Raw genomic sequence first — 24920 nt, 5'->3', positions numbered from 1 at the left:
AGTCAGAAGACCAGGTTCAAATCCTGGTGTTGCCACTGACAGCTGAGTGAGAATATTTAACCTCTTGTTTCCCCATCTGCAAAATTGGAAGTTGGGCCAGAATGATCTAGATTTCAGTGTAGGATTGCCAGGTTTAGCAAATGAAAATACAGGATACCCAGTTAAATTTGAATCTTTTTTGGCCACACCATGTGGCACGCGGGATCCTACTTTCCTGACCAGGGATTGAATCCCCGCCCCCACCCCTGCACTACATTGGGAACACAGGCTGTCAAGAGAAGTCCCTGATTTGAACTTCGGATAAACAGCTGTCCACTGAGTTCACCATCTCCGCCCCACCCCCACCCCCACACTGTGGTCCCAGCTGTGTAGGCACAGGAGAGCTCAAAGCGGAGGACAGCAGCTTGGGATCCGGCTGCCCCCAGCGAGCAGCTACCCACTTGGGGAGCACTCACTTCCCTGAGGTTCTTTCCTCACGCGTGGAGTGCGGATGGGATGGTAAAACCTGTAGTGGCCCCTACGGACTGTAGGGATTTAACAGGGGCCCCATCTCAGTACTGAAGTCACCTGGGGCAAGTCACCGCATTTAAAGAGACAGTGCAACATAGGGCTCAGGCCCGCGCTGGTCACACTTCTGTGCTCAACTTGTGGGGGGGGGTGGGAGAAAGGTTGGAGTCGGCAAAGCTTTCCCAAGACCCTTGAATCATATTTATTCTTTTAATGATATTTTTTCTTTTTTTTTTAATCTTTTGGCCATACCCCATGGCATGTGGGATCTAGCTCCCAGACCAGGGGTTGAATCACACCCCCTGTATTGGCAGCGCAGAGTCTCAACCACTGGACCACCCAGGAAGTCCCAGCACATATCTATTTTAAGTGTGGACAGAATCGGGCGCCCCCCCGCCTACCCAGCGGAGACAGGGCGGGATGACCCACTAGGACCTGCTCCAGGGGGAGCACCCACCCGAAGTGCAGAGGCCTGACACACAACCACCCGGGCACACAACTAGCCCACAAACAAATAACTTTAATTCTTTTTTTTTTTTTTTTAAGCAGGAGCCGGGCCTTCAGGCCTTCTGCCCCAGCCTTGTGCCACATGTATGATATAACCCATCACAGCTGGATTTTAAAAAATACACAAAAAATATATAATATACATTATAAAACCTAGGTTAGGTTTGGAGGTGGCCTGAGCAATATGCAAACTGTGAGGACCTTCAGGAAGCTCAGGGGCGGCGGAAGGAAGGGGCACAGTACTTCATATGAAACTCATAAATACCCACGGGCGGCAGCTGGAGGCAGAGGGGCCCGGGTGATGGGGAGGGATACCCAGCAGTCCCAGGTCTGGGTGCGGGGAGCCGCCGCTCCAGGCCAGAGAGACCGAGGTGGGGAGAACAGAAGAGAACGGCATCCCCCGAGGGTTCACCACCAGATGCAAGTCTCAGGCAAGAGAAACTGTCAAACCTTTCTGCTGTCCGTTGTCCCCGGGCCATGGGTCTTCCGCAGGGGCTGGGACTCCATCCTCGGACCTGACCCTCCAGCCTGTTTTGGAGCCCGGGCCTGGCCCTGGGAACCTTTGCCCACAGGGAGGCTTCTCAGGGGTGGGCTGGTACCAGGCCAGGCAGGGCAGCTTGGGGTCTGACCAGGAAGCCCCTGGGGCCTGGATTTGCAGGCTGGTAGGGCCCTGGGGTCTGTTTGGACACCCACCCCAGCTACCCTGGCCCTTCAGTGCAGACTCCCTCTGGCCCCTGTGGCTGGCCCCCACCCCATGGAGGTAGTGTAAACCTGGGCTTTTAGGGACAGGCTGCCCTGGGGGAGGACTCCCAACTTGCCCTCCTCTCCCCCGGGTCTCTCAATGGAGACACTGAGCCCCACTCTCGCCCCTCAGGGTCTGAGGATGGCATGTGGGGGCCTGCCCCAGGCCTGGCACACTGCAGGCACAAAGAAAGCACGGGCCCTCTCTCTTCCCAACAAGACCCCAGCTCGATACTCCCCTGTCTGGGGCCTCTGCACTCCAGCTCCTCGCCCACCACCGTCCCCTGAAACGTCAGCAGCCACGCACCCCTGAGCTGGAAGGCATCCTCCCAGTCTTTTGAGGCTGGGCAGAGCTGGTGACGGTGGTCAGCATCCGGCCGGGCTGCCCCGGCGCTGAGCCCCGCCTCTCTCCTCCTTCAATGAAAGCGCAGAACAGTGGCAAGGAGTGGACGTGCAGGGGTGGCTGGGGAGGCCTCCCGGGTCCTGGGCCTGTGGCCTGGCAGGTGGATGAGTCCTCCATTCTGGACCCCTGGGGTGGGGGGACCAGGCAGGCGTGTGGGAAAGATACTCGTCCTGGATCCTGGTGGTGGTGGCGGTGGTGGTGGGGGCTGAGGGCACCCTAGTCTTTGACGAGTTTATAGACGTGGTGCTGGGCTCCGTGCTCACTGGTGGAGACTTCAAAGACGAAAGCAATGACGAGCAGGGTCTCCTGGGAGTCCCGACTGGTGACCACCTAGGGGCCGGGTAGGAAGAGATGGGAGGTCAGGCGGCCCAGGGCTGGGGTGTGGGGAGGGGTCTTCCTTTCTGGGGCTCAGGCTCCTCCTCTGAGGAATGGGCTTAGGTACCCCCACTTCAAGGCCCCTGTGCCCGGGTGCCCCCTGACCCACCCCCATCCCCCCTGTGCCCGGGTGCCCCGCCCCCGCCTCCACACCTGCAGGACGGTGAAGTTCTCCAGGACGCTGTTCATCATGTATTTCTCTGGCAGGTGCTTGAGCTTGTGGATAAAGTTGATCATGTACTCACACATGGGCGAGCGGTGGATGCGGTACACAAAGCGCCCGTTCTCCAGCCTGGCATACTCAGTCTGCGGGAGCCGGAGGAGGTGGGCGGGGGGCAGGAGTCACTTGGCCTGCCCACTCCTAGCAGCCCACCCCCCAGCCCCGTCCCTCGCTGTGGCCCCCCACTCACCTCCACCTTCTCCACTACCTGCTTGCCAAAGGAGCACACCTTGGTGGAGACGCTGATGGTCATGCTGTCGGCCGAGCTGTACTGGGAGCTAACCCCATAGAAGGCGCCTGGGCCCTCCTGGATGGTGCTGTTGAGGTCGGCCTGGAAGAGGGGGCCGGCTGGCGTGAGGTGCTGCCCAAGGCCAAGGGAGGCATCCCGCCCGGGGGCCCATTGCCCGAATGGTACCCACAGGCCCAGGTAGAGAGGGCAGGGGCACGGGCAGCAGCGGGAGGGCGGGCCTGGGGGCCACTGTGCTCCTGGCAGGGGCCGTCGGGGACAGAGGGGAGAGGGCAGCTCACCCAGAACTTGACGAGGAAGAAGGCATTGGGGGGCCCTTTCTCATAGAGCTCCTTCAGGCCACCCTTCTTCTCGGGGAACTTGTCGTATATCTGACGCACATCCACTGCCTCCAGGGGCGGGTCTGAGAAGGCGGGGTTCGTCTGGCCGATGTGCACAAACAGGTGTTTGCTGTACTGTGGGGAGGGCCCAGTACAGGGTCAGGAGAGCACATAAGCGTGCAAGCCCCGGGGCAGGGTGGGGGGGCAATGGGCTGCACGGAGACAGACCCCCCTCACCCCCGCCACAGTGTCCCAGCCGCATGACCCTGAGCGGCAGCCCCAGACCACATAGACCCTGCCCTCAACCCCACGGTACCGTGTCAGGATCTCGCTGCACCTCCATGAAGGCAGAATATTCGAGGAGCCGCAGCCGGGAGGAGGCGATGGTGCGGTCCTGCCATACAGGCACAGAGGCAGCAGCTGAGGGGAGCGGGGCCAGGGGCTCGTAACCTGGGAGGACGAGATGGACCCTCGTCTGCATGGGGTGCTGTGCGGTTACACACAGAGCTGACCCTCGTCTGCACAGGGCCTGTGTGCAGTGTGGACCCTGCACCCCCGTGTGTTGTGGCCTCAGTAATGTACACCAGTGGATTTTCCTTGTGTCACTGTTAATGTGTGTCCAAACAGAAAATACAAGGCAAGTGAAAAGGCAGAAAATGAACTTATGGTTGCTGAGAGGAAGAGATAATTAGGGATGGATATGTACACACTGCTATATTTAAAATGGATAAACAACAAGGACCTATTGTATAGCACAGGGAACTCTGCTCAACGTTATGTGTCAAACTGGATTGGTGCTGGGGCGGTAGTGGGGAGGATGGATACAGGTATATGTATGGCTGAGTCCCTTGCTGTTCACCTGAAACTATCACAACACTAATTGGCTGTAAGTGTTAGTAGCTCAGTGTGTCTGATTCTTTGTGACCCCATGGACTGTAGCCTGCTAGGCTCCTCTGTCCATGGAATTCTCCAGGCAATAATTCTGGGGTGGGTAGCCATTCTACCCCAATACAAAATAAAAAGTTCAAAAAGAATAAGAAAAGTGAAAATGGAAAAATAAAAACTACCCAAAACCCCAATACCTAGAAAAAGTAAAACTCTGTTAAGGTTTTGGTGTATTTTCCTAGAAGGAATTATATGTATACACACATATCAGTGTAACACTTTTGGTGGTGTGTACTTGTAACAGAGTTTTGGAAGCAACACGGTAAAAGGTAAAGGGCTTATTCCTGGCCTGTTCCAATCCCCTACAGATGCTACCCATCCCTTCCTCCCAGTATCCATACATGCATGTGTCCGCACGCGTGCACACACACACACAGTCAGGCCCAGGCTCTCCCGAGCAGACGTGTAGGTGCTGAAGCGGGGACAGGTGGTGGTGGATGCCTTGTGAGGGGAACTTACTGCTGAGCGTCGGCGGCAGGGGCGGCTGGACAGGGTAGGTTGGCTGTGCAAAGGGCTTGATGCTGCAGATAGGAGCACAAACTGGTTAGAGAGTCGCCCCCTTCCCCACCTTCCGCCTGGCCCAGTCACATGGGTCTCATCTGGGACCCCTGTAGGGAGGAACCTGGCCTTCCTGTGCACTTCCCCGAAATGCATGTCGACCAACTAACTCCCGAGTGTTTTGTTTGCTTCATGTCTTAACTTTTATGAAGTCTGGCTGCATCTCACAACTGATGTGCACATTTAACGTAGCATTTCAAACCCCACCCTGCAGACCTGCTCATTAAACCGAGGGCGAGTCTTAGGAAGAAATTCATCCTGGAGTTGAAGGAGCTGAGAGTACTTGGCTACCCGACTTGTTGACTGAAAGACTGACTCAGGGATTAACTGAGTGAAAAATAATTGTAACATGGATGACAAGTGGTTGATGAATAAACACACACATGAGTGAACAGACAGAAGCATTAGCTCTCTGAACTGGTGTTCTCCAACCCTCTATTTTTAATTTAAGATTTTGCTCAGCTGTTGCTGGAACCCAGATGGGAAGGGCAACATGGCTGACAGGGGAAGGAAAACGGTGGGGGAAGGATATCTCCCAGTACTCACTCCTGAGAGGGTCCAGGCTGCTGTCCCAGGAGAGGGGGGCTGCTCCAAAACTGCAGAGATGGGACAAAGGCCAAGGTCCCTCAGTATTCAGGACCCCCACCTTGCCCACCCTAAAGGCATTCCCTCACGCCAGTCCCACCTCCCAGGAGCCCCGTACCCGTGAGGAAGTAGAGAAGACGGCCTGGGGCAGAGGAGAGGGTGGGCTGAACTTGTTCTGTAGGACGCTGGCAGAGACAATCTGGGCGGAGGACATGGACGCCATGCTCTGGAGGGCTTTGTCCTTGGAGACCTGGTCCTGGGTAGGAGAGGAGCCCTGTGAGGCCTAGACCAGGCCAGAGACAGGATGGGGGCCTGGCTCAGGGGCCCCGTCCCAGGCCCTGTCTCCTAAGTGTACATCATCCCTCTGATTACAATCCACAGTAAGAGATACTTTTATTTTATTCCATAACCCAGGATATGTGAAAAATATTTCCCTTTATTTTGCTGTGTGTCACACACCCATAGTTTCTATTTCATCAGCGGTTCTCAAAGTCTGGTCCACGGACCGACAAAACACCAGCATCACCTGGAAGCTTACTAGAAATCAAATTCTCAGGCCCCACTTCAGACCTAATGACTCTGCAACTCTGAGGGTGAGGCCGAGAAATCTGGCTCTCTAAGCCTTCCAGGTGATTCTGATACAAGCTAAAGTTTAAGAGCCACTATCATCCATTTAAAAATAATGCTGTTTGCACAGTCTATGACACTGATTTTGCAATCCATAATCTGACAATTCTGCATAGGTGCTTTCCCACCCACTGCCCTTCCCCCACCCCCAGGGCAGGGGCAGTGCTACTTACCAGGTTCATGGCCTGTGGAAGAGAAGGAGGATGGATTAGATGAGACCCAGAGCAGCCCGGACGGGGTGGGGGGTGGGGGGCATGTCATTTCACCACCCTCCTCTCAATGCCCACCTGTCTGTCAGGGTCCTGAGGGGCCCAGGGAAGCTCAGAGGCAGTTGTGGACCTTCCCCCAGCCCACTGCCACCCAGAGGGAGTCCATGTCGGCTGAGGGTGCCCTGGAAAGGGCAGGATGAGGGTGGAGGGGCTGGAGATCTAGTTAGGGGACCATTCTGGGGCCCTTTGGGTCTGTCCACACCCCGTGGGGCTGTGCTACAGGCAGAGGAGCAGGGGCAGGAGGCCTGGTCTGCTGGGCAGCCGTGGGCAGAGAAGAGGTGCAGCTTACCCAGGCTGGGGCCATAAGCACAGGTTCTGAGATCCTCAGCCACAGGGCCACCAGGATCGAGTGCCCAAAACAAGGAATGGCCATGCCTGCCAGTCCCCCCCACCCTGTGTCTCCTCCCTGCCCACCCAAAGTCCCCATGCAATTAGCAAGCAGCAATTAGGAGGAAGGAGAAAAGGAAAACGGAGGAGAAGAGAGGTGAGCCTCAGGGGCCCCCAGATGGTCTTCCTCTCCCTCGCTGTCGGGCGGGCTGTCCTCCTGGGCTCCTCCCTGTCTCCAGGGACCGTGGCCCTGTGCAGCATGAGGCGGCCACTGGACTTCTTCTGCTTCTCATATTTCTGAGACCCCCGTGCTGCCCACCTATAGCTCCACAACTGGTTCCCTGTCCCGGGCTGGGGTCAGAGAGCAGCACCAGGCCCGGGCAAGGCCAGGCCAAGTGGCAGGGGACCCCCTACCTTCAGCTTGGACTGAATCTCCCGAGACTTCCGCCTGGCTAGAACCTGCAAGTGGCTAGAGACCTGCAGAGAGAGAAAGGAAAGAGAAAAAGAGCAGAAAGAACAGGAGAGGCAAGAGCAGAGCTTCAGCCAGAGGAGAGCCATAGTGGGGCCGGAGGGCCAGCCGAGGCAGAGGCCTGAGCCGCGCAGACAGTGGAGGAGGCACCGTGAGTGGGGTGGGCACTGGAGGCCCCGGTCAGGCGCCTGACATACCTTGATGCCAACCTGGTACTCCCGCACCTTCTTCCGAGCTAGAACCTGTATGTGGCTGGACACCTAGGGGCAGCCCCGTGCCCGGCCAGAGAGGAAAACACAGAGAGTGAGGAGGCATAGCTGGGGTGGCCATAGGCAAGGAGCATCCCAGCCCTTATTCCTGGGACCAACTGTAAGGCGGGGGGTGGGGGTGGGGGCTGTGAGGCCCCTGTGGGCAGACACCCCTTTGCACTGCCAGTTCCGCTCTCTTTTGGCCTGTCTTGATCATGAGCCTACTGTGGCTTCCAGGACTGCCATGTACAGTTGCACAAGCTGTTCACTGCGTAAGAGCACCTGACCAGTGAGGGCCAAAATCAAGCCCAAGCTTTGCTGGCCAAGCCATGTGCCCTGATGCAGGGCTGCATCTAAAGTAAACGAAGAAGAGACCCCCTGGAATCCAAGACGGCATCAGTCATACCACCAGCTGGAGAAGCTCCTGGATATCAAAACAGGGGAGCTGCTAAGCTGGATACTGATGCAGGATTTCGCCCCTAAAGGCACTGCTGGAGCATGTCAAGAGTATGACAACAAGTATGTCAATGTGAAGAAAGGAAGCTTTGCCGGACTTTCCATGGTGCTGGCAGCTTACAAGCTTTTCAACTACTGCTATTCTTACAAGGAGTTCAAACACAAGCGGCCAGGCAAGCACCACTGAAGAGGCCCGATGTGAAGGGATACTCTGCATTCCTGACCATGACCTTTGCCTGGCAGCCCTGAATCCTTTCATATCCTAATGGAGAGTTAGCAGCCATTAAAAGATGACTGGTAAAAAACAGAGGAAGAGCACCTTTGTATTCTTCCAAGAACACGTGACTTCTTCCTCACTGGACCCCTTTTTTTTCCAGTTGGGATCTCAGAGGCTGCTGCTGCTGCTGCTGCTAAGTCACTTCTGCTGTGTCCGACTCTGTGTGTCCCCATAGACGGCAGCCCACCAGGCTCCACCGTCCCTGGGATTCTCCAGGCAAGAACACTGGAGTGGGTTGCCATTTCCTTCTCCAATGCATGAAAGTGAAAAGTGAAAATGAAGTCACTGAGTCGTGTCCAACTCTCAGCGACCCCATGGACTGCAGCCCACCAGGCTCCTCCATCCATGGGATTTTCCAGGCAAGAGTACTGGAGTGGGGTGCCATTGGCTTCTCCTAGCCATGACCATAATGCCCCTGCTGGCCACCAGATTACCCATCAAGGCCAAATCCCTTACAGAAGGTCTCCCCTGAACCTCTGCCTAAGTCCTCCCAAGAAGACCCCAGCTTGCCGGCCTATGGAACCAGGCCTGGTCTCACTCCTGCTTTGTTCATGCAGCTCCCTTCCCCAGCACACCTTTCTTCCCCTCGGACTAACACATGGCAGTGTGTACTCTCTCTATGTACACAGTATATCCTCTTAACTGCATTTCTTCTCCAGCTCCTCCTTCCTGAAGCCTCCCTCAACTGGCAAAACTGAGCTAGCCAGTCTGGATGTGTGCACCTTGGGCTTGCACAACACCCCCTTGACATTGTCAAGGATCTGACCCTGCGCCACAGAGAACTAAACATCTCTGTCCCCCCCGTACCCACCTCCCCCACCCACCCCCGCTCCATGAAACAAGCAGGAAGGAACTGGAGAATCTTCTAAGCTGCTTCCATTTCAGGAGCAGCAATTGCTGTTGGCTTGCCTTGCAAATTGTTTTTATCGCCACAAAGAAACAGTTTTTCTTTCTAATCATGGATTAAAAGTTACTATGTAAGGGCTGCTGGAGGGCCCCCTGCTATCTGGTGAGGACCCAAATGAGTGCTTCTCATCGCACTGCGCCCATGATTCAGACCTACATCCAGCAAGATTCTTGATCATTTCACATCAGGACAATAACCAACATTTACGGAGCACAGCTAGTATTTTTTTGTTTGTTGCTGAATGTATTATTTATTTATTTATCTGGCTGTACTTGGTCTCATTTGCAACATGCAGGATCTTTAGTTGTGGCCTGTGGGATCTAGTTCCCTGACCAGGGATTGAACCCAGATCCCCTGCACTGAGCACTCGAAGTCTTAGCCACTGGCCTACCAGGGAAGTTCCACACAGTTACTATTGTTCCCGGCACTTTACATGCACCAACTCATCTGAGCTTGACAGCAATGCTAAGAAGTTGGCACTAATATTATTCCCAATTTAATATGATTGGGATGATGATGCCAAAGCACAGAGAGGTTAAGCAACTTATCCAAGGTCACACCGCTGGACCCAAGTGGCCTGGCAGCAGAGCCCACTTGGCCATTACCAATAGGCCCTCAGCCCAGAGGACTTATCTCCAGATGGCCAACTCTGTGACAGCTGAAAGTCACATGGGACTTAATCCTACTGTAATATTTAGCTGTGCCTTCGCCATGCAGGCACTGCTGCTGTTGTCAGTCGCTCAGTCGCGTCTGACGTTTTGCGACCTCGGCACTGTGGCCGCCAGGCTCCTCCGTCCATGGGATCTGCCAGGCAAGAATGCTGAAGTGGGTTGCCACTTCCTTCTCTAGGGGATCTTCCTGACCCAGGGATCAAACCCACGCCTCCTACTTGACAGACAGATTCTTTACCACTGAGCCACCTGGGAAGCCCATGGAGGCATTGCACTTGCTATTAACTGCTGTGGTGGTGCTGGTTTGGTCGCTAAGTCGTGTCCGACTCTCGCAACCCCATGGCTTGTAGCCTGTCAGGCTCCTCTGTCCATGGGATTCTCCCGGCAAGAATACTGGAGTGGGTTGCCATTTTCTTCTCCAAGGGATCTTCCCGACCCAGGAATTGAACCCAGGTCTCCTGCATTGCAGGCAGATGATTTACCACTGAGCTATGAGGGAAGCCCATTAATTGGTGTAAGTAGCTATAAAAAATAAATTTAAAAACTGCATTTTTTTTTTCCAGCCAAAAGTAAAATGAAAACCACCAAAAAACCTTGCATTGCTCTTTGTGACACATAAAAACACGCCTTGTTCTCACAGCCATAGGTTGGGTCCCTCTTTGAGGAGATATCAGACATCAGAGCTCTAATAATAAAGTTAGAGGAGTGTCACCCTTGCAAAATGATAAAAGCCAGAGGTTTTTAAAATCCTGAGCTTAACAACAGCTAGGATGTGAAATGTCATTGTCCAGCCAGCTTTCTTGGGATATCTGGCCAGGAGCGGGTGTGATGCTGGACCCAGAATTCAGAGGATCTGCTACCCTCCCTGGTCTCATTTAAAGATCCCTGGGCCCCTGCCCACTCTGACCAACAGGTTCCTGTAAACACATCTTTTGGGTGAAGCAGGACACGCCTGCCCAAGACAGTCCCCTCTTCCTGAGCCTGGGATGGCGGTCTGTAATGACTATAATAATAATAGCGATAGAAGTGGCAAATTCTTACACAAATACACTCTGTTTTACATTTCAGCTAACTGAACAGCTGAGGAACAGAGGCTGGGAGGTGAGGCATCCCCTGCCCGCAGGTAGAGGAGCAAGTATTTGAAGCCGGGGGCTGAACAGCTAGTGTTCCTCCCATGGCCCCAGGCTTCAGGGAACTGGGCCCTGTCTGTCCGGTTCTTGGAGGGATCCCTAGTGCCGAGAGAACACAGTAGTACCTTCAACGATTTGCTAAATGAATAAATGCTGTACGGTCTGAGCTGGCCCAGGGACTTCCCTGGTGGTCCAGCGGCTAAGACGCCGAGCTCGCAACGCAGGGGGGCCCAGGTTCAAACCCTGTTCGGGGAACTAGATCCTGTGTGGCACACGGAAGACCTGGTGCAGCCAAGTAAAATGAAATAAATAATAAACTAACAACAACAACCACGCGCTGGCCCAGGGAGAGTGACTAACAAAGGCCTGAACAATGAGGGCGCAATTTCCACACTGGGGGAGTGGACTCAGAGCCTTCCTTGCAAACAGTGGGGATCTCGGGGGTGGGTGGCAAGGCCCAAATCCCACCCAGACAGGGAGGTCCGGGCGGTGCTGACCGGGTGGTGCTGACCTCGGTTCTCCAGGTCCCTAACTTCAGCCTGCCTCTCTCACCCCACACACAACCCACCTTAAGGGGCTCCGTTCAGGTTTCCTCCCTGGACTGGAAGCCACCTAGTCATCTCCCAGATTGCCAGTTTCTTCTGTGTCCACTGTCGCTACCCACGGTTGCTGCCCAGGCCACGGCCGCTGACCTAGGTCCCTGCCTCTGCCTGGCTCTCCCTAAGCACTGCCTCGGGTGCTTGGGCTGACAGGCCTTAACAGCTGCCACTCCCTGATCTAGGCCCTTCCAGGGACCCAGCTGCCCCCAGGGAAACTTGGCCCTTGGGCGCCAGCTCAATCTCTCCACCCCTCCCTCCACACACCACACCAACTGAAATCTCTTTTCCTGTCCAGTGGATCCAATGGCCAACCTGCCAAGCGACCTTAGGAAGTTACTTAACTTTCCTGTGCCTTGGTCTCCTCACTTGTAAGATGGAGTTAATTACTGTACCTACTTCACAAGGCTGCTACGAGGACTAAATACATGAACATAAAGTCAACTCTGGAGGCGTTAACAATTATTATTTGTACAGCCAACTTCCTCGGCCTGGAAGAATCATCTCCCTCTCCTCCTGCCCGGCTAAATCTTGTTCCTTCTTAGAAAAAGGCATCTTGAGCATCATCTCCTCCAGGAAGCCTTCCAAGCCCTCCCTCCTCCCTTCCCCTGGCTGGTCAGGGTTAGATGCTTGTCCGATAGCACACACTCCAATCTCAGCCATGCCGCCCTCTGCACTCATCTGTCCAGCCGTCCGTCTCCCTGCCTGGTCAGTGAGCCACTCAGGGCAGGGACACACAGCTGCCACAGTTGCCCAGAGATTTGTGGTTGCTGAACCAAAGATCTGGGGGAGGGGGGCAGTCACAAAGGACAGCAGCGACTTCCCCGGAGGTCCAGTGGAGGAGGAGACTCCTCGCTCCCAATGTGGGTGGCTCAGGTTCGATCCCAGGTCGGGGAACCTGGGCTGAGTAATGGGGCGAATCCAAGGAAGTGGGCAGGGGAGTGGGCTAGATCGTCCAGGAAGGAGCTAAAGGAGGCAGGGAAGAGGGTGTCTTTCGAGGGGGTGGTGCGCACAGTATAAATCATCTCTTACCTGTTTTCTCGTCCTAGTCTTCCCCGTCCTCAATTTAATATAGCGTGCGATCAACTCATTTCGACCTAGATTGGGATGAGAGGAAAATGGGAAGTGGGCAAAGAGGAGAGCCCCTCCCCAGCTGGAAACCACACCATGCCTGTTCCCCCATCTCTGTCTCCACTCCACACCACCCCTCTCCCCGCCCCCCAAGGGGCACAAGCAGGGCAGCTGAAGGGGAAGTCCCAGGGCTCCCCTATGGCCTCCAGGACCTGGCGAGGGGGGTGGGGGGGCTGCTCATTGGGGGAGGGGTTGCAGAGCAGGAGGTGGAACGATGTCAGGCGGCCTGATGGGCCTTCCCTGCGAGACGGGCAGGGGCGGGTGCGGCCAAAGGGAGGCAGGACAGCTGGGCCCCCCACTCCCAGCCCCGGGCAGGGCTTCCTTCCCCCTCATGTTGTCAACGAGGGTGTGTGTGACATCTCTCCCTGGGCACACATCCCTGCGTGTCTGTGAGAATTCTGGGCCCTGGGTCCCTGTCCTGGTGTCCTGGCTACCAGGAGTCCTTGGGCAAGTCCCTGCCCTTCTCTGGTGAAACAGCCAGGAAGGACCAGACAGTCCCCAGCATGCCTTCTACACTGACAGCCTGGGTCAACAGGTGTCACTGAGCATATCGCCCTGTCCTTGAGCCTGTCACCCCCAAGTCACTGGTTCCCAGTGTCTGTCCCGCCCTGTGAGAGCAAGCTCAGCCTGTCAGCCTTGGATGGGGGGAGCTCTGCTCTGCACCCCAGACCCTCGGGGGACCCAGAGGCTGGCCAGTGTCTGAGGGCTTGGCCCTGTGAAGCGGAGGGGCGGTGCTTGAGACACACAGCGCAGTGTATGTCAGCATCCTCAGGGGGCACACCCCTTACCCTGAACTCTAGGCCCCCTGCCCCCCAACTCCACAGCCTCCGCAGAAGGGCCACATTCTCCAAATTCCTCTTCCATGACAGAGCCAGGCCCACTGCCCCTCCCTTCCTGCCTGCCCCCTCCACCCCACTCCCTCCACCCTGTCTAAAAATACCCTGCGGGGCTGCCCCGGCCATCTGGGAGGTGGCAGTGGGGGCAGGTGGCCCCCATCCCAGGGAAGGCACCCGGGAACACCTGCCCGCCCCACGAGTGGGCCCGGGCTGGCAGTGGGCGTGTGCCCATGGGAGGAGAAGGGGACCATGGCAGCCCAGCTGTCTCCCTTCTGTGCCCGCCACGGCGCTGGACACCGGGCATGGACGGGCTGACGGCCTGCCCCACTCCAGAGAGCTGGAGGATGCTGGCAAGGAGCCAGGAGCAGAAGGGTTGAGTTATCCCAAAAATGCAGCCCTGGGAGAGCCCTCTGAGGAAGGAACGGGGTGTGGGGGACACTCCCTTCTGGAGGCAGGAGGTGAGCCAGGTGGCAGAGGGAGGCAAGCAGGAGGCCTGGGAGGAGGTGAGACCCTCTTCCCCACACAGGCCCTGTCCCAGAGTGGGCCTCTCACCACCCTGCAGTCACCCTCCCCGACCCCCCCATGATGGTGGGAACCCCTGCTCTGCACTAGGAACCCACCCCAGGCCTCAGCCCTTGGGGGGCTCCCTGACATCCTCCTAGGAGGGACCCCCCCTCGACATCCTCCTAGGAGGGGGACCTGTGTTCAGGTCCAGACCAGAACCCACCGAACTGACCCAGTTTCCAGGGCCCATTGAGTCACCCCGAAACCTCCAGGCCAGGAGGGGCGAGGAGAGGAGGGGCAGCCGGGGGCGGGGGTGTCGCACGTGGGTTGCACTCTGGTGGAGGGGGCAAGCCTGGCCTGTTTGTGAGGAGGATCCAGACACACAGGCTTGCACGCCCAGACTCGCCCGCCCGCCCGGCCGCCCTGCTGGAGGAGGGCTGGAGGCCCCGCAGGACTTCGCCAAACCGGTTGGGTGATGGGGCAGAGAGCAGGGGGAGGGGCGGGGAGGGCCAGGCGCCTCCCCAAGTCTGGCCCAGGGTCCCCTGCCTCCCTGCACGCACCATACATCTTGCCCTCATCTGACAGGATGATCTTGCGGCGGCCGCAGGGCGGGTAGATGGCCAGGGCCTCCTGGAAGCTCTGCTCAATGTCCGGGCTCCACACGCCCTCTGCGTCGTTGTCCAGCCCCTTGTCCAGGCCCTCGGGCCCATCTTCCCGGGCCTCCCCGGGGCTGCTGCTGGCATTCCAGCTGTTGGACGCTATTGTGCTGGTTGCTCTGGGCTCTGGGCCTGAGCCCACTGGGCAGCCTGAGCCTGGGGGGCAGAAGCAGAGGGGTTAGGTAGGGCAGGGCCCTTCCAGACAACAGCAATCTCCCACCCCAGGGGCCAGGCTGGGGCTCCAGGGTGGAGTGGTTTAGCCAGTGTGACCTTGGATGAGTGACTCCACCTCTCTGAGCCTTATTAAAAGGAAGGAAAGGTCTCCCTGAGGTTGTGAGGGCTAAAATGAAATGAGATCAAAGTGCCAACCATGATCCCTGGCTCTTAACACTCAAGACATGGTACTAGTGGGGATTAAGAGCAACAATAAAATGCCTTATACCTGCACTGCGCTTTTGTGAGGAAAAAGTACTTTTATAGGGAAAAAGTACTTTCAGAGAAGGAAATGGCAACCTACTCCAGTACTCTTGCCTGGAAAATCCTATAGACACAGGAGCCTGGTGGGCTTATGGTCTATGGGGTCGCAAGAGTTGGACACAACTTAGCGACTAAACCACCACCACCTGTTCTTTCATATTCATTCAACCCTCAAAACTAAGGTGGTGTGGGGGGGGGGGGTTGGCAAGAGGGGTGGCAAGAGTGATGCCCATTATTCAGACGAGAAAAGCAGGCTCACAAGACCATGCAGCTGCCAAAGGCACCATGACAAGGGGGAGAGGAGGACCACACAGGCAGGGCCAAGGGTTTCTGCGGCTCTCTAAAGGGCTCCTTGCCTCTTGCCTTGCCTCTCCTCCTCCTTGTTGTCAGGAGCCCTGATCAGGGACCCCCACCCGTGGGCTTCCCTGGTAGCTCAGACAGTAAAGAAGCTGCCTGCGATGTCGGAGACCCAGGTTCGATCCCTGGGTTGGCAAGATCCCCTGGAGAAGGGCATGGCAACCCACTCCAGTATTCTTGCCTGGAGAATTCCACAGACAGAGGAGCCTGGCAGGCTACACAGTCCATGGGGTCGCAAGAGTCAGACACGACTAAGCAACTAACACTTCACCCCTCATACTCCCCCAGCATCAACCCAACCCTGCCAAGGACCTGCCATGGGATGAGGGTCCCTGATCCAGGGAGGGTATGGTTTTGCCTTCCTCAAAAGCTAACTCATGAGAACCCTGCCAAGGAACCTAATCTCAGGGCAGGAACTGCCCTAGGAATCCTGGAGAATGGAGCGACGCTGGGGGGTAAGGGAGCAGCTGAGAAGGTGCCGGGCTGACAGCCTTGCTCAACCCCACCCGTTCCTCCATCCCACTTCCTGTTCCCGCACCTCCCAGCCCCACAGCAGCCCATAAACCACCCACACGCCCGCCCCTGCCCTGGCCCACATGGTGGAAGGGCCAGGGCTCTATAAACCCTGAGTTCCCTGCACACGCTGAGCTGGGTTATTAAAGCAGACCACACCCAGACAGTCCCCCAACACACACAGCCCTTCGGCTCACCCCCAGCCCCTTCCAGCCTCAGAACTGCACGTCCAGTGTTTTTTCAGGATCCAGGGAGCTGCAGAGCCCCAGATGGCTAGACTCTGAGATGTGCTCTGGGCTGAACGGAGAGAAGGGAACCAGGTGGGAGAACACCACAGAAGCCAGGGAAGAGAATTCTTTCCCTTCAAACAAGAATTCCAGGTCCTGCCAAATGGGTGGGGGTTCTCCCTGTGGGGACCACCTGTTTACTCTGGAAGGCGTGAAGGTGGCTGCTGGCAGCTGGACCCGGCGGGGGGTGGTGCCTGAATGTCAGGTGGACAGAGTTTATACTTCACATCACTACAAACGACAGCACCTGCATATGGCAGGCACTAGTAGGACTTGACACACACTGACTCACTCCATCCTCACCGTCGCCTATGAGGTGGCTACTATTATTATTTCCAAGACAGCCAAGGAACAGAGAGGTTAGGCAATTTGCCCAAGGACACACAGCTAGTACCAAAGCTGGGTTCTGAACACAGGCGATCTAACTTTGGTCTCTTAACCAAGATGAGAAGTCCCACCATCTCTAGACAGAAAGGAGACCCGGCTGTCATGGCAACCATCCTCAGTCTGCCTAGTGGGGTCTGGGCCAGGGGATCCCCTCAACCCAGGTGGCTGGAGCAGCTTCAAGGACCCCCAGGTTACTGCCATAACCCTTCCTTGGAAGGCCTTCAAGACACACCAGAGGGCAGCCATGGAGAGAGGAAGCCGTGCTCCTGACGGGTCACAAGGGCCACACTTCTCTATTCAGCCCAGGAACGGCATCCCCACCTCCATCCCCTCCTCAACCCCTTGAGGCCAAGTCTAATTGGGGAGGGCAATGCGGGGTGGGGGGGACCACAGTGGCTTCTGTACTGGGGTAGTTGGGATGCAAAGCCTCCCCCAGGTCTGACAGTGCCACAGATGGGTGGGCTCTAGAGGGGAGGCAGATGAGGGATTACGATGAGCTAAGACCCCTCCCAACAGATTCCTCAGCCCATTTCCCCCCAAATCCTTCCCTGAGGCCTCCCTCAGAGCAGCAGGGGCCCGGCACATGGGGGGCCCTGTCAGCCCCAGACTTTCCAAAGCAACTTTCCTGCCTCCCCCAAGTCTCTGCCCGCCTCCCCTCACCCAGGCGGCGGGGGGGCCCCCCCTTCTCAGGGTGATGTCAGCCCCGCCCCGCCCCCCGCAGGAGCACTGTGGCCAAATATGGCGAACACAGCAGTGCTTGGGAGCTGGGACAGACTGGGGGGGCGGGGCGGCGGCCCCTGGCCGGGACTGCTGGCAGCTGGCGAGGGGGAGGGGAGCCCCGGGGGTGGGGGGGCGCCGCAAGGACAAGTCAAGGAGAGAAGCGGGACCACCGTCCCTCCCGTTGGCTCACAGGCTACATGCAAGACCCACTTTCCGGGCACACTCCTGGGGGCCTGAGGCACCCACCCAGGGGCCCGCAGGTGACGCCCCACCCCACACAGCCATGCCCAGGAGCACTGTGTGTGCAGGTTATGCTGCTGTGTGGGTGCCCAGATTGACGCCCAGTGAGAATATCTGCACCCCCTCCCCCCAGAACGAGACACACTCGGGGCACTGGCAGGTGGGCAGTGGCGCCTGGCTGGGGGCTGAACTAGGTAGGGTCTCTGTCCTGCCATGTCACTCAGGAGGGGGTCAGTGAGGAGAGCCTGGACAGCCACTCTGTCCTTCCCAGAGTTACTGCCCTGGGGCGAGGACAGAGAGTGGGCCCCCCCCTTAGACTCCAAACCACCGGGACTCAGCCTGCGGGGAGGGAGGAGGCTATGAGCTCCCCTCAGACAGCTGCAGGACTGGACTGAGGCCAATCCTGAGGCTGACGGTGAAGGGAGCTGACCCCAGGGATGCTAGCCCCCACCCAGCTTAGGGTCTGATCTGCCCTTTCCATGGTGGGGTTCACAGGGGTGGCAGCCCCAGCCGCTCACTGTCGCTGGCCCAGGTGTGCAGAGCCTCTGCGTTGCTCTCAAGAGGGGTGGGAGAAGGGGGAGAAAGACGCAAGTGAGGGGCAAAGGGGCTGGAGGGATGTGGGGTACAGGATGGGGGAGAGTCTGGGAGTGGGTGAAGAGAAGACAGCCGAGAAAACTGACAAGAGAAGAGACCCAGAGAGGGAAAGCTGGAGTGAGAACAGGAGGGTGGGCTCCACGGACACTGCGCAGAGGGGGCGAGTGACCAACAGAGACACAGGAAGACGGAGACCAAGACGGAGGAGACAGGAGACCCAGCTGAGAGGGGCCAATCAATAAACCAAGACACGGTCAGGCTGCGCGGAAACGGAAAACCAGAAGGTGGGGGGAGAGAGAAAGAGGCACAGGGAGTCAAGGACAAAAAGCGCGCGAGGAGACCGAAGGGGAAGGGAGGAGTGACAGGGGAGCCGTCGCTGGGGGCTGGGGCCACGTCCGGGGCGACGGACCCCTCCTCTCGGAGGACCTCCCCTCTCCGTGTTCCTGCAGGGCCTGCAGGCCTCTGTGGTCTCATATGGCCTTTACCTTCGATCTGACCAGTCACACCTGCTTCCCCTTCTCCCAGGGCTTTGGGAGGTCAGAAGATGCCTCTGGGTGGTGGCCAGGTGGGAGATAGGAGGCTAGGCGAGCAGGCTTTGGGGCCCTGAGGGAGATAAGGGGTACTCTGCAGCCCACTCCCCTCCCTGGGGCCAGACCTGCTGGAATAACTGGCTGGACAGCTCCAGGGGTGGAGGCTAGGGAGGTCGGGGCTGCCACAGTGGACCTAAACGCCCACCCCAGCCCCTCCCACTCCCCCCCAACTCCAGACCACCCTCCCTCTACTGCCTTTCAAGCAGGGGCAGGGACAGACTTGAAGCTTGGGCCTCCCCAGAGCCTGGGCCTCATGGGAGATGCAGGCCAGGCCAGGCCAGTCCAGGCAGGTGTCAGCAATCCCCCCACTCTCCCCAGGTAGCAGCCCCACCGAGAAGGCGACTGAGCCGCTGTCTGCACTGGGGGTAGCGGCAGCAGCTGTCCGCTCCTGCAGGAACTCAGCCCCCAAAGTGCTCTCATGCTGAGTGAGAACCTCACTCAAAGGGTGGGAAGATCAGGAAATCAGCAGTTTCATCCCGAATGCCCTGCCTCCAGACCAGGGCAGCCCAGGGCAGGGCTGACAGGCGGGGGGGTTGAGGATGGGGCCGGCAGTGGAGGAAGGCTCGGAGAGCCTCCCCGCCCCCATCTGTCTTTCCCTCCTTCCTCCCCACCCACCCCCACCGCGGGGCCAGCTGTTCTCCAGCTGCCAGAGGCTCCCACCCTAGAAGTAGCTGTGCTGTGCTGGGACAGGGAGCGCAGGGCGGGTGGGATGCGCATGGTGTCCGCTGCCCCCACCTCCAGCCCAAGGACCCCCCCCAGCCCCCCAAGGGATCCTGCCAAGTGACCACGCCCTGCCAGGCTGGGGAGGGAGTACCCACCTCCCTAGGGCCAGGCTGAGATTTTTACAGGAGGAAGCAATTTGCAGAGCCCACTAGGAGGGGGGTGAAGGGGGCTCCCCCGCTGCCCAGCTTATTAATGTGCTTCCAATTTGGGAATCCAGCCTCTGCACCCACCCACCCCCTCTCCTAGGGCACAGGCTTCTCAGGGAGCCGAGGGGGTGGGGAACCCCCCCAAGCTTCTCTCTCCAAAGCTCCCCCTCACTGTCTCCCCACTCCAGCAGTGTAGGAAGGAGGAAAGAGGCTTCGAGCCCTCAAACCTCCTGCAGACAGAAGGGGCCCACTTCCCAGACTTCACCCCCCACTCAGAGCCGCTGTCCAGCCTCCTCATCCCGACCCAGTCCAGGAAGGCCAGGGATCCAGGCTGGAGAGGGCGGGCGTGCAGTAAAGGGGTGACTCTGGGTTTCACAGTTCTCACCGTGTCAGAGGACCCCTTGGACGCTGGGTCAGCCACTGAGCTGTGACCCGTCCCTCAGTCGGTTGTTGCCTCCTCGGGAAAGTCACACCGTCAATGTCATGTATAAACACAGAAGCTTGCCCTGGGCCCCTCCTCTCTCTCAAACATACACACCCCTCTTCAGAGCCACTGTCCGGCACATCCACTGTCCCCTGCATCTCCCTCATTTCTTTCGTTTTTAAAGAAACATTTTTTGGGGGGCTGCACGCAGCCCTACCAGGGGTCAAACTTGTGCCCCCTGCAGTGGAAGCACCAAGGTCTTAACTCCTGGACCACCAGGGCAGTCCAGGGCAGTCCCTTAATTTTTTTAATGGTGATAAAATATACATGATTAAAAAAAGTACCTTTTTAAAGTGCACAATTCAGCCTCATTAATTACATCCTTTGTTTCTAACAGTTTTTTTTTTTTTTTTTGGTGATCCGCCACATAGATGCACGTGCATGGGGTCACGGGCCCTCAAATTCAACACACCCGGCATCCCACACCATATATGCCACAGCCCTGAAGGATGTCACCCCCACGGCCCCACTGTCTCAAACCACCATGGATGTGACCGACTACAGGGTCAGTTTCACCCCGCAAGCGGCACCGACCCTCGGCATGTGGACTTTCTTTCTCCGTCTCACCCACACACCTGATTTCACACTCAGCCGTCGCCACGGCTTCTCAGCACTCGCATGCTGCACTAGGTAGAGTCCATCGTGTCATAACGGCTTCTCAGCGTGTCACACGTAAGCACACCCGGCACACAGTGTGCCTCATCCTGCCTCGGACACACACAGCATCACACGGTGGGACTGGCCCTCACACAGGTGGAGCATCGGAATCCCGGCCAGTCAGTGCCGGACATGGCTATGAGCTCACACCACTGGGCAAGCAGACAGTTTCTTTCACAAACCCACCCCGTGTGATGGCCCCTCACACACACAGAGATCCCCTACAGACACACAAGCACGCACGCACGCAGCGTCAGTCATACACGAAGAACGTCATTCATAGTTTCACTCAAGTACCTGCAGCCCGTCACATGCTGAGAACGTCATAGCGTCTCACACATGCATGTTACAAAGTCACAATGCCGCATACAGTTCCGTCCAGTGAAGTCACACACATGAACTGGTTTCACCCCAGTTCCCCTCACATGCACCACCCCTACGGTGTCACCCACAGAGGGTCCCTCTTGGCCTCGCGCACATGCACGCACACACACACACACACAGGTCCAGCGGCACGCACAGTTGCACTCCCGTTTCCCTCTATCACTTCCGGTCCTGTGGGCCTGGCAGGGAGCACAGGAAGCAATCAGCACTCTAGGAAACCTCAGGGGCTGAGGCTTTGCGGATTCACCACGGTTCTCTGGTCCCCTGGCCTGTGGGTCCCAGCCTCCTGCGGGGCCCTGAGCAGACAGGCAGAGCCCCGAGGGGCAGTGCCTCTCCGGCAGACCACCCTAGGCTGTCACAACACTGGGGGAAGGGGAGGACAGGGCGAGGCCACAGGGACAGGGCCAAGTGTGATCAGCTGGCTTCCACCCCAGCTCTGAACAGAGAAGCTCCCCCACCATGGCCCCAGGGGTCCACGGAGACCTGGATCCTCAATCCTACCCCTTGGACCCCACATGGGAAGCAGAGGCTGGGACCTCCCGGCCACCTCCACGGAGAGCTGCAGCCTTGGGAGCCCTCTTTCTTGGCTCCTTGGGGCCTGGCACCACCAGCTCCCCCCGCCACCCCGCACTGTCCTCCCTGTGAGCCAGACCCCTTGGCTCCTCTCCCTTCCTGAGCAAAGAGGTGGAGAGGACTGGGAGTTTTTGCTCCTTTCCAGCTTCCACCCTGAGCCCTCAGAGGGGTCTGGGAAAGGGCTGGCCATCCAGGTGGCCTCTGAACACCATTCATTGCCAGACCCTACAGCCAGTTCCCAGGACTGTTCTCTGACTCCACCTGGCCTCCCTGGCCCCCTGATGCCTGCTGCCGTAACCTTCTCAGCCCCCTCACTGGCTTCGCTGTCTTCGGTCACCCCCCGGTCAGCCCTCAGTTTCTTCCTTAGACCCACTTGATCACCAACTCACCTCTCCAGATCCCACCAGGTTCAGTTTCCATGATGGGAAGGCCGACTGACCAGGAACCAAAGAGAGACTTGGAGAAGCTCAGAGAAAAGGGACCAGAGAAGTCCTGGATTCCAAGCAGGGAAACGGAGGCCCACCAGGATGACACAACTGGTTAGAGGCCAAGCTGGGGCCAGATCTCTTAAGTTCTTGGCCTCTGTTTGAGATGTCTCCTTTTCAATTTCCCCAACTGTTCAGAATGTGCCAAGATCTGCAAACCTGAGGATGAATGTGGGAGCAGGGCCCAGGACACAGACACATACACACAGCTCTGACCTGCCCATCACTGACCATCCTACTCAGCCAAATGAGCTAATTAGCATTAATTACTGTTCCCTCCCTGGGGGGCGGGGAGTGATAGTGGGGGAAGGCCCACGAGGTTGAGACTCCCATTGGATCCCAGCCTCTCTCTGAGGAGGGGGCATTTGGGGGTCCCGCGAGTCCCCCTCATCATATACCCTAGTCCTAGAAAAGACATCTGTCCATCGCCTGCTCACAGGGTGAGCAGGGGATCCAGGAAGACCCCAGAACCATGGTCTGCGGTGGCAACTCTACGGGGAAAAAGAGCTGCAAGAATCTGGGTGGGAGGAAGACCTCATTTCTCACCGAAACTCTAACTTTTGGCAACTTTAGATGTCCCTCCTTGCCCCAGGCTGCCCCCATCATGCTGGCCAACGAGATGTCCTGGCCCCCCTGCTCTGGGGCTGCGGGAGGCAGGCTACACAGAGCCGCCCTGGGCACCAGCCCCTCTGAGCTGTGTCCAGCCCCCACCCCCACCCCCTGCTCTGCTCGGCTACAAGTTCAGGCCTGACCTGGTTCTGCCTCTACCTGGAGAGAGAAAAGACACAGAGGGAGGTGAGGGACGGCTTCCCTCCCTTGAGAAGCTCTACCCCAAGGCCTCAATCCCCCTTGTTCACAGAAAAAAAAAAAAAAAAATCTCTCAGCCCTGGATGAGGGCCCCTCTCCCGGAAAGGTGACACGGTGGGGTCTGGTCTCAATGACACTGCCCCAGGGCCCCGCTAGGCTGGAAACCAGAGGCAGACAGGCGCTCCCAGCTCTCCTTCCCCAGGCAGGAGTACAGGGCATGACAGACAATGGTGGGGCTTGGGGTTGGAGGAGACAAGCCGCCTTCAAGTCCTCTAAAGTCTAAACACGGGCTCTGACGAAGTGTGTGGCCAAGACAAGGCCCCAAATCCAGTCCCCTTCGGAACCAGGCTCACAGGGCTCAGGGCTGGAACTCCGAAACCTCCACCCCGACGCCAGCGGCAGAACTGAAGGCAACTTAAGCCCCTGCCCCCCTCAGGGGGCACACGCCCGGGGTCGTGGAGCTTGGCTGCCAGACACCGTCCACAGTCCGGCGCGGCTGCGGGCACCGCGCGCGGGAGCCGGCCTGGGCGCCCGGAGGCCCGGCCCGAGGCCTGCGTGGAGCTGGGGCCGGGCGGGCTCCGAGAGAGCGCCAGCCGGGAGTCCAAAGGGCGGCGGGGGCAGGGGCTGGGCGCTGCGGGGACGAGCTCCCCGGTGGCAGGCCTCCCCAACCCCAGACCGTGCGGGCCCCCGAACCCCGACCTCGACACCCCCAAATGCGGACGTCTGGACAGGCGCTGGCACCGGGGCCAGGCTCGCGGCTCCCCGACCTCCCCCCGAACAACTCGTCCGGGTCGCGGGGGGTTGGTGGGAGGGTGGGCGGGGCTTCCCGGAGAGCTTCTCCCCCTTTCCTCTAAACTTCCCGGCACCCAGATCCGGGGCTCAGGCTCAGTCTGGACAATGGCTCTGGAACCAGCCCCCCCTCGACTGCTCCCCCCCCCCCCCAAAGCACCGACCAACCACACCATCTCTCCCAGCGGGGCCTCCTCCCGGCGTCCGCCCGGCTTACCTGGTCCGATCTCGCGGGGGCGCTCCGGCCGGGCGGCTCCGCCGGGCCCGAGGGAGCGAAGAGGGGGGCCGGGGGAGGGGGGTCGTGGGGAGGGGGCTGACCGGAATGTGCGGAATGAGCCGGGCCGGAGCGGGAGGCGCCGGGCGCGGAGGAGGGAGCGAGCCGCACGGAAAGTTTGTGTTGAGGAGCCGGGGCTGGGGGTGGGGGCTGCGGGGAAGGAGGGGGCGGGGCGCGGAGCGGGGCGGGCACCGGCCGCGAGGGGCGGGGCCGCGCGGGGCCGCCGCCGGCCGGCGCCCGGGCCGCCCACCCCGGGGCTCCGGGACCCCCGCGGCAGCCCGCCCGGCCTCTCCGCGCCCGGGCGCCTCGCTCCTCGCCCGCCCGGAGCGGCGCTCTTAACCTGCCTGGAACGCCGGGCGCTACTCCCCCACCTCCCCGGTTCCCCGCCGGAATCTGGGGCTCCGGCCTGGGCGGGGCCGAGGGCGGAGCTCCAGCCTCGAGGGCAGGACTCCCGTCGGGGCCAGGGCCCGGGTGCCGCGTCACTAGGAGCCCGGCGGAGCCTCAGGGCGCACGGGCCTCGGGGCTCCTTACCCTCCACCCCCCGAGTCCCGAGCGGCCGAGGCGGAGCGTCCTCTCCGGCCCGAGGGCCCGCACCCCCGACTCCCGGGGCCCCAGAACCGGCCCCGCCCTAGAGGCTGCGCCCGCCCTGCCCGAACCCGGTTTGTCTGGTTCTCCCCGAGAGGCTTGTTTCTCGAATTTCTCCCTTTCCCCCTCTTCCTGTACCTCCGGGGCCCTCCCTCTCGTCCCGGCTCCCCGGGGGCCCCCGCAGGGGGCGTCTCGACACCGCGAGCCCGCCGAGTTTCGGTAGGACCCGCGATGGGCGCGTGGGAGGGGACGCGGGAGCGCCCCGGGGCCGGAGCGGGACGGGGGTGGGGGATCGGAGGCCTCCAGTCCGCCCCCCGGACCCCTCCCGCCGCCTCG

General features: G+C 58.9%; 1 protein-coding gene across 1 annotated transcript; it reads right to left on the bottom strand.

The window, feature by feature from the left end:
- Positions 1–1007: 1007 nt before the first annotated feature.
- TEAD3 (TEA domain transcription factor 3) lies at positions 1008–22340 on the bottom strand. Its single transcript, XM_052649157.1, has 13 exons — positions 22034–22340; positions 14417–14668; positions 12418–12482; positions 7046–7108; positions 6209–6220; positions 5527–5664; positions 5370–5419; positions 4725–4786; positions 3637–3770; positions 3282–3455; positions 2944–3084; positions 2687–2839; positions 1008–2488 (listed from the first exon to the last, which is right to left on the bottom strand). The coding sequence occupies exons 1-13, from the start codon at positions 22062–22064 to the stop codon at positions 2375–2377; spliced, it is 1389 nt and encodes a 462-aa protein (XP_052505117.1). The 5' UTR covers positions 22065–22340; the 3' UTR covers positions 1008–2374.
- Between the last annotated feature and the right edge of the window lie 2580 nt (positions 22341–24920).

This window comes from Budorcas taxicolor, chromosome 11, assembly GCF_023091745.1.
Source record: "Budorcas taxicolor isolate Tak-1 chromosome 11, Takin1.1, whole genome shotgun sequence".
In the NCBI taxonomy this organism is placed as follows: Eukaryota; Metazoa; Chordata; class Mammalia; order Artiodactyla; family Bovidae; genus Budorcas; species Budorcas taxicolor.
Note: the sequence above shows the minus strand (reverse complement) of the source record. Positions and strands in the feature narration are given on the sequence as shown.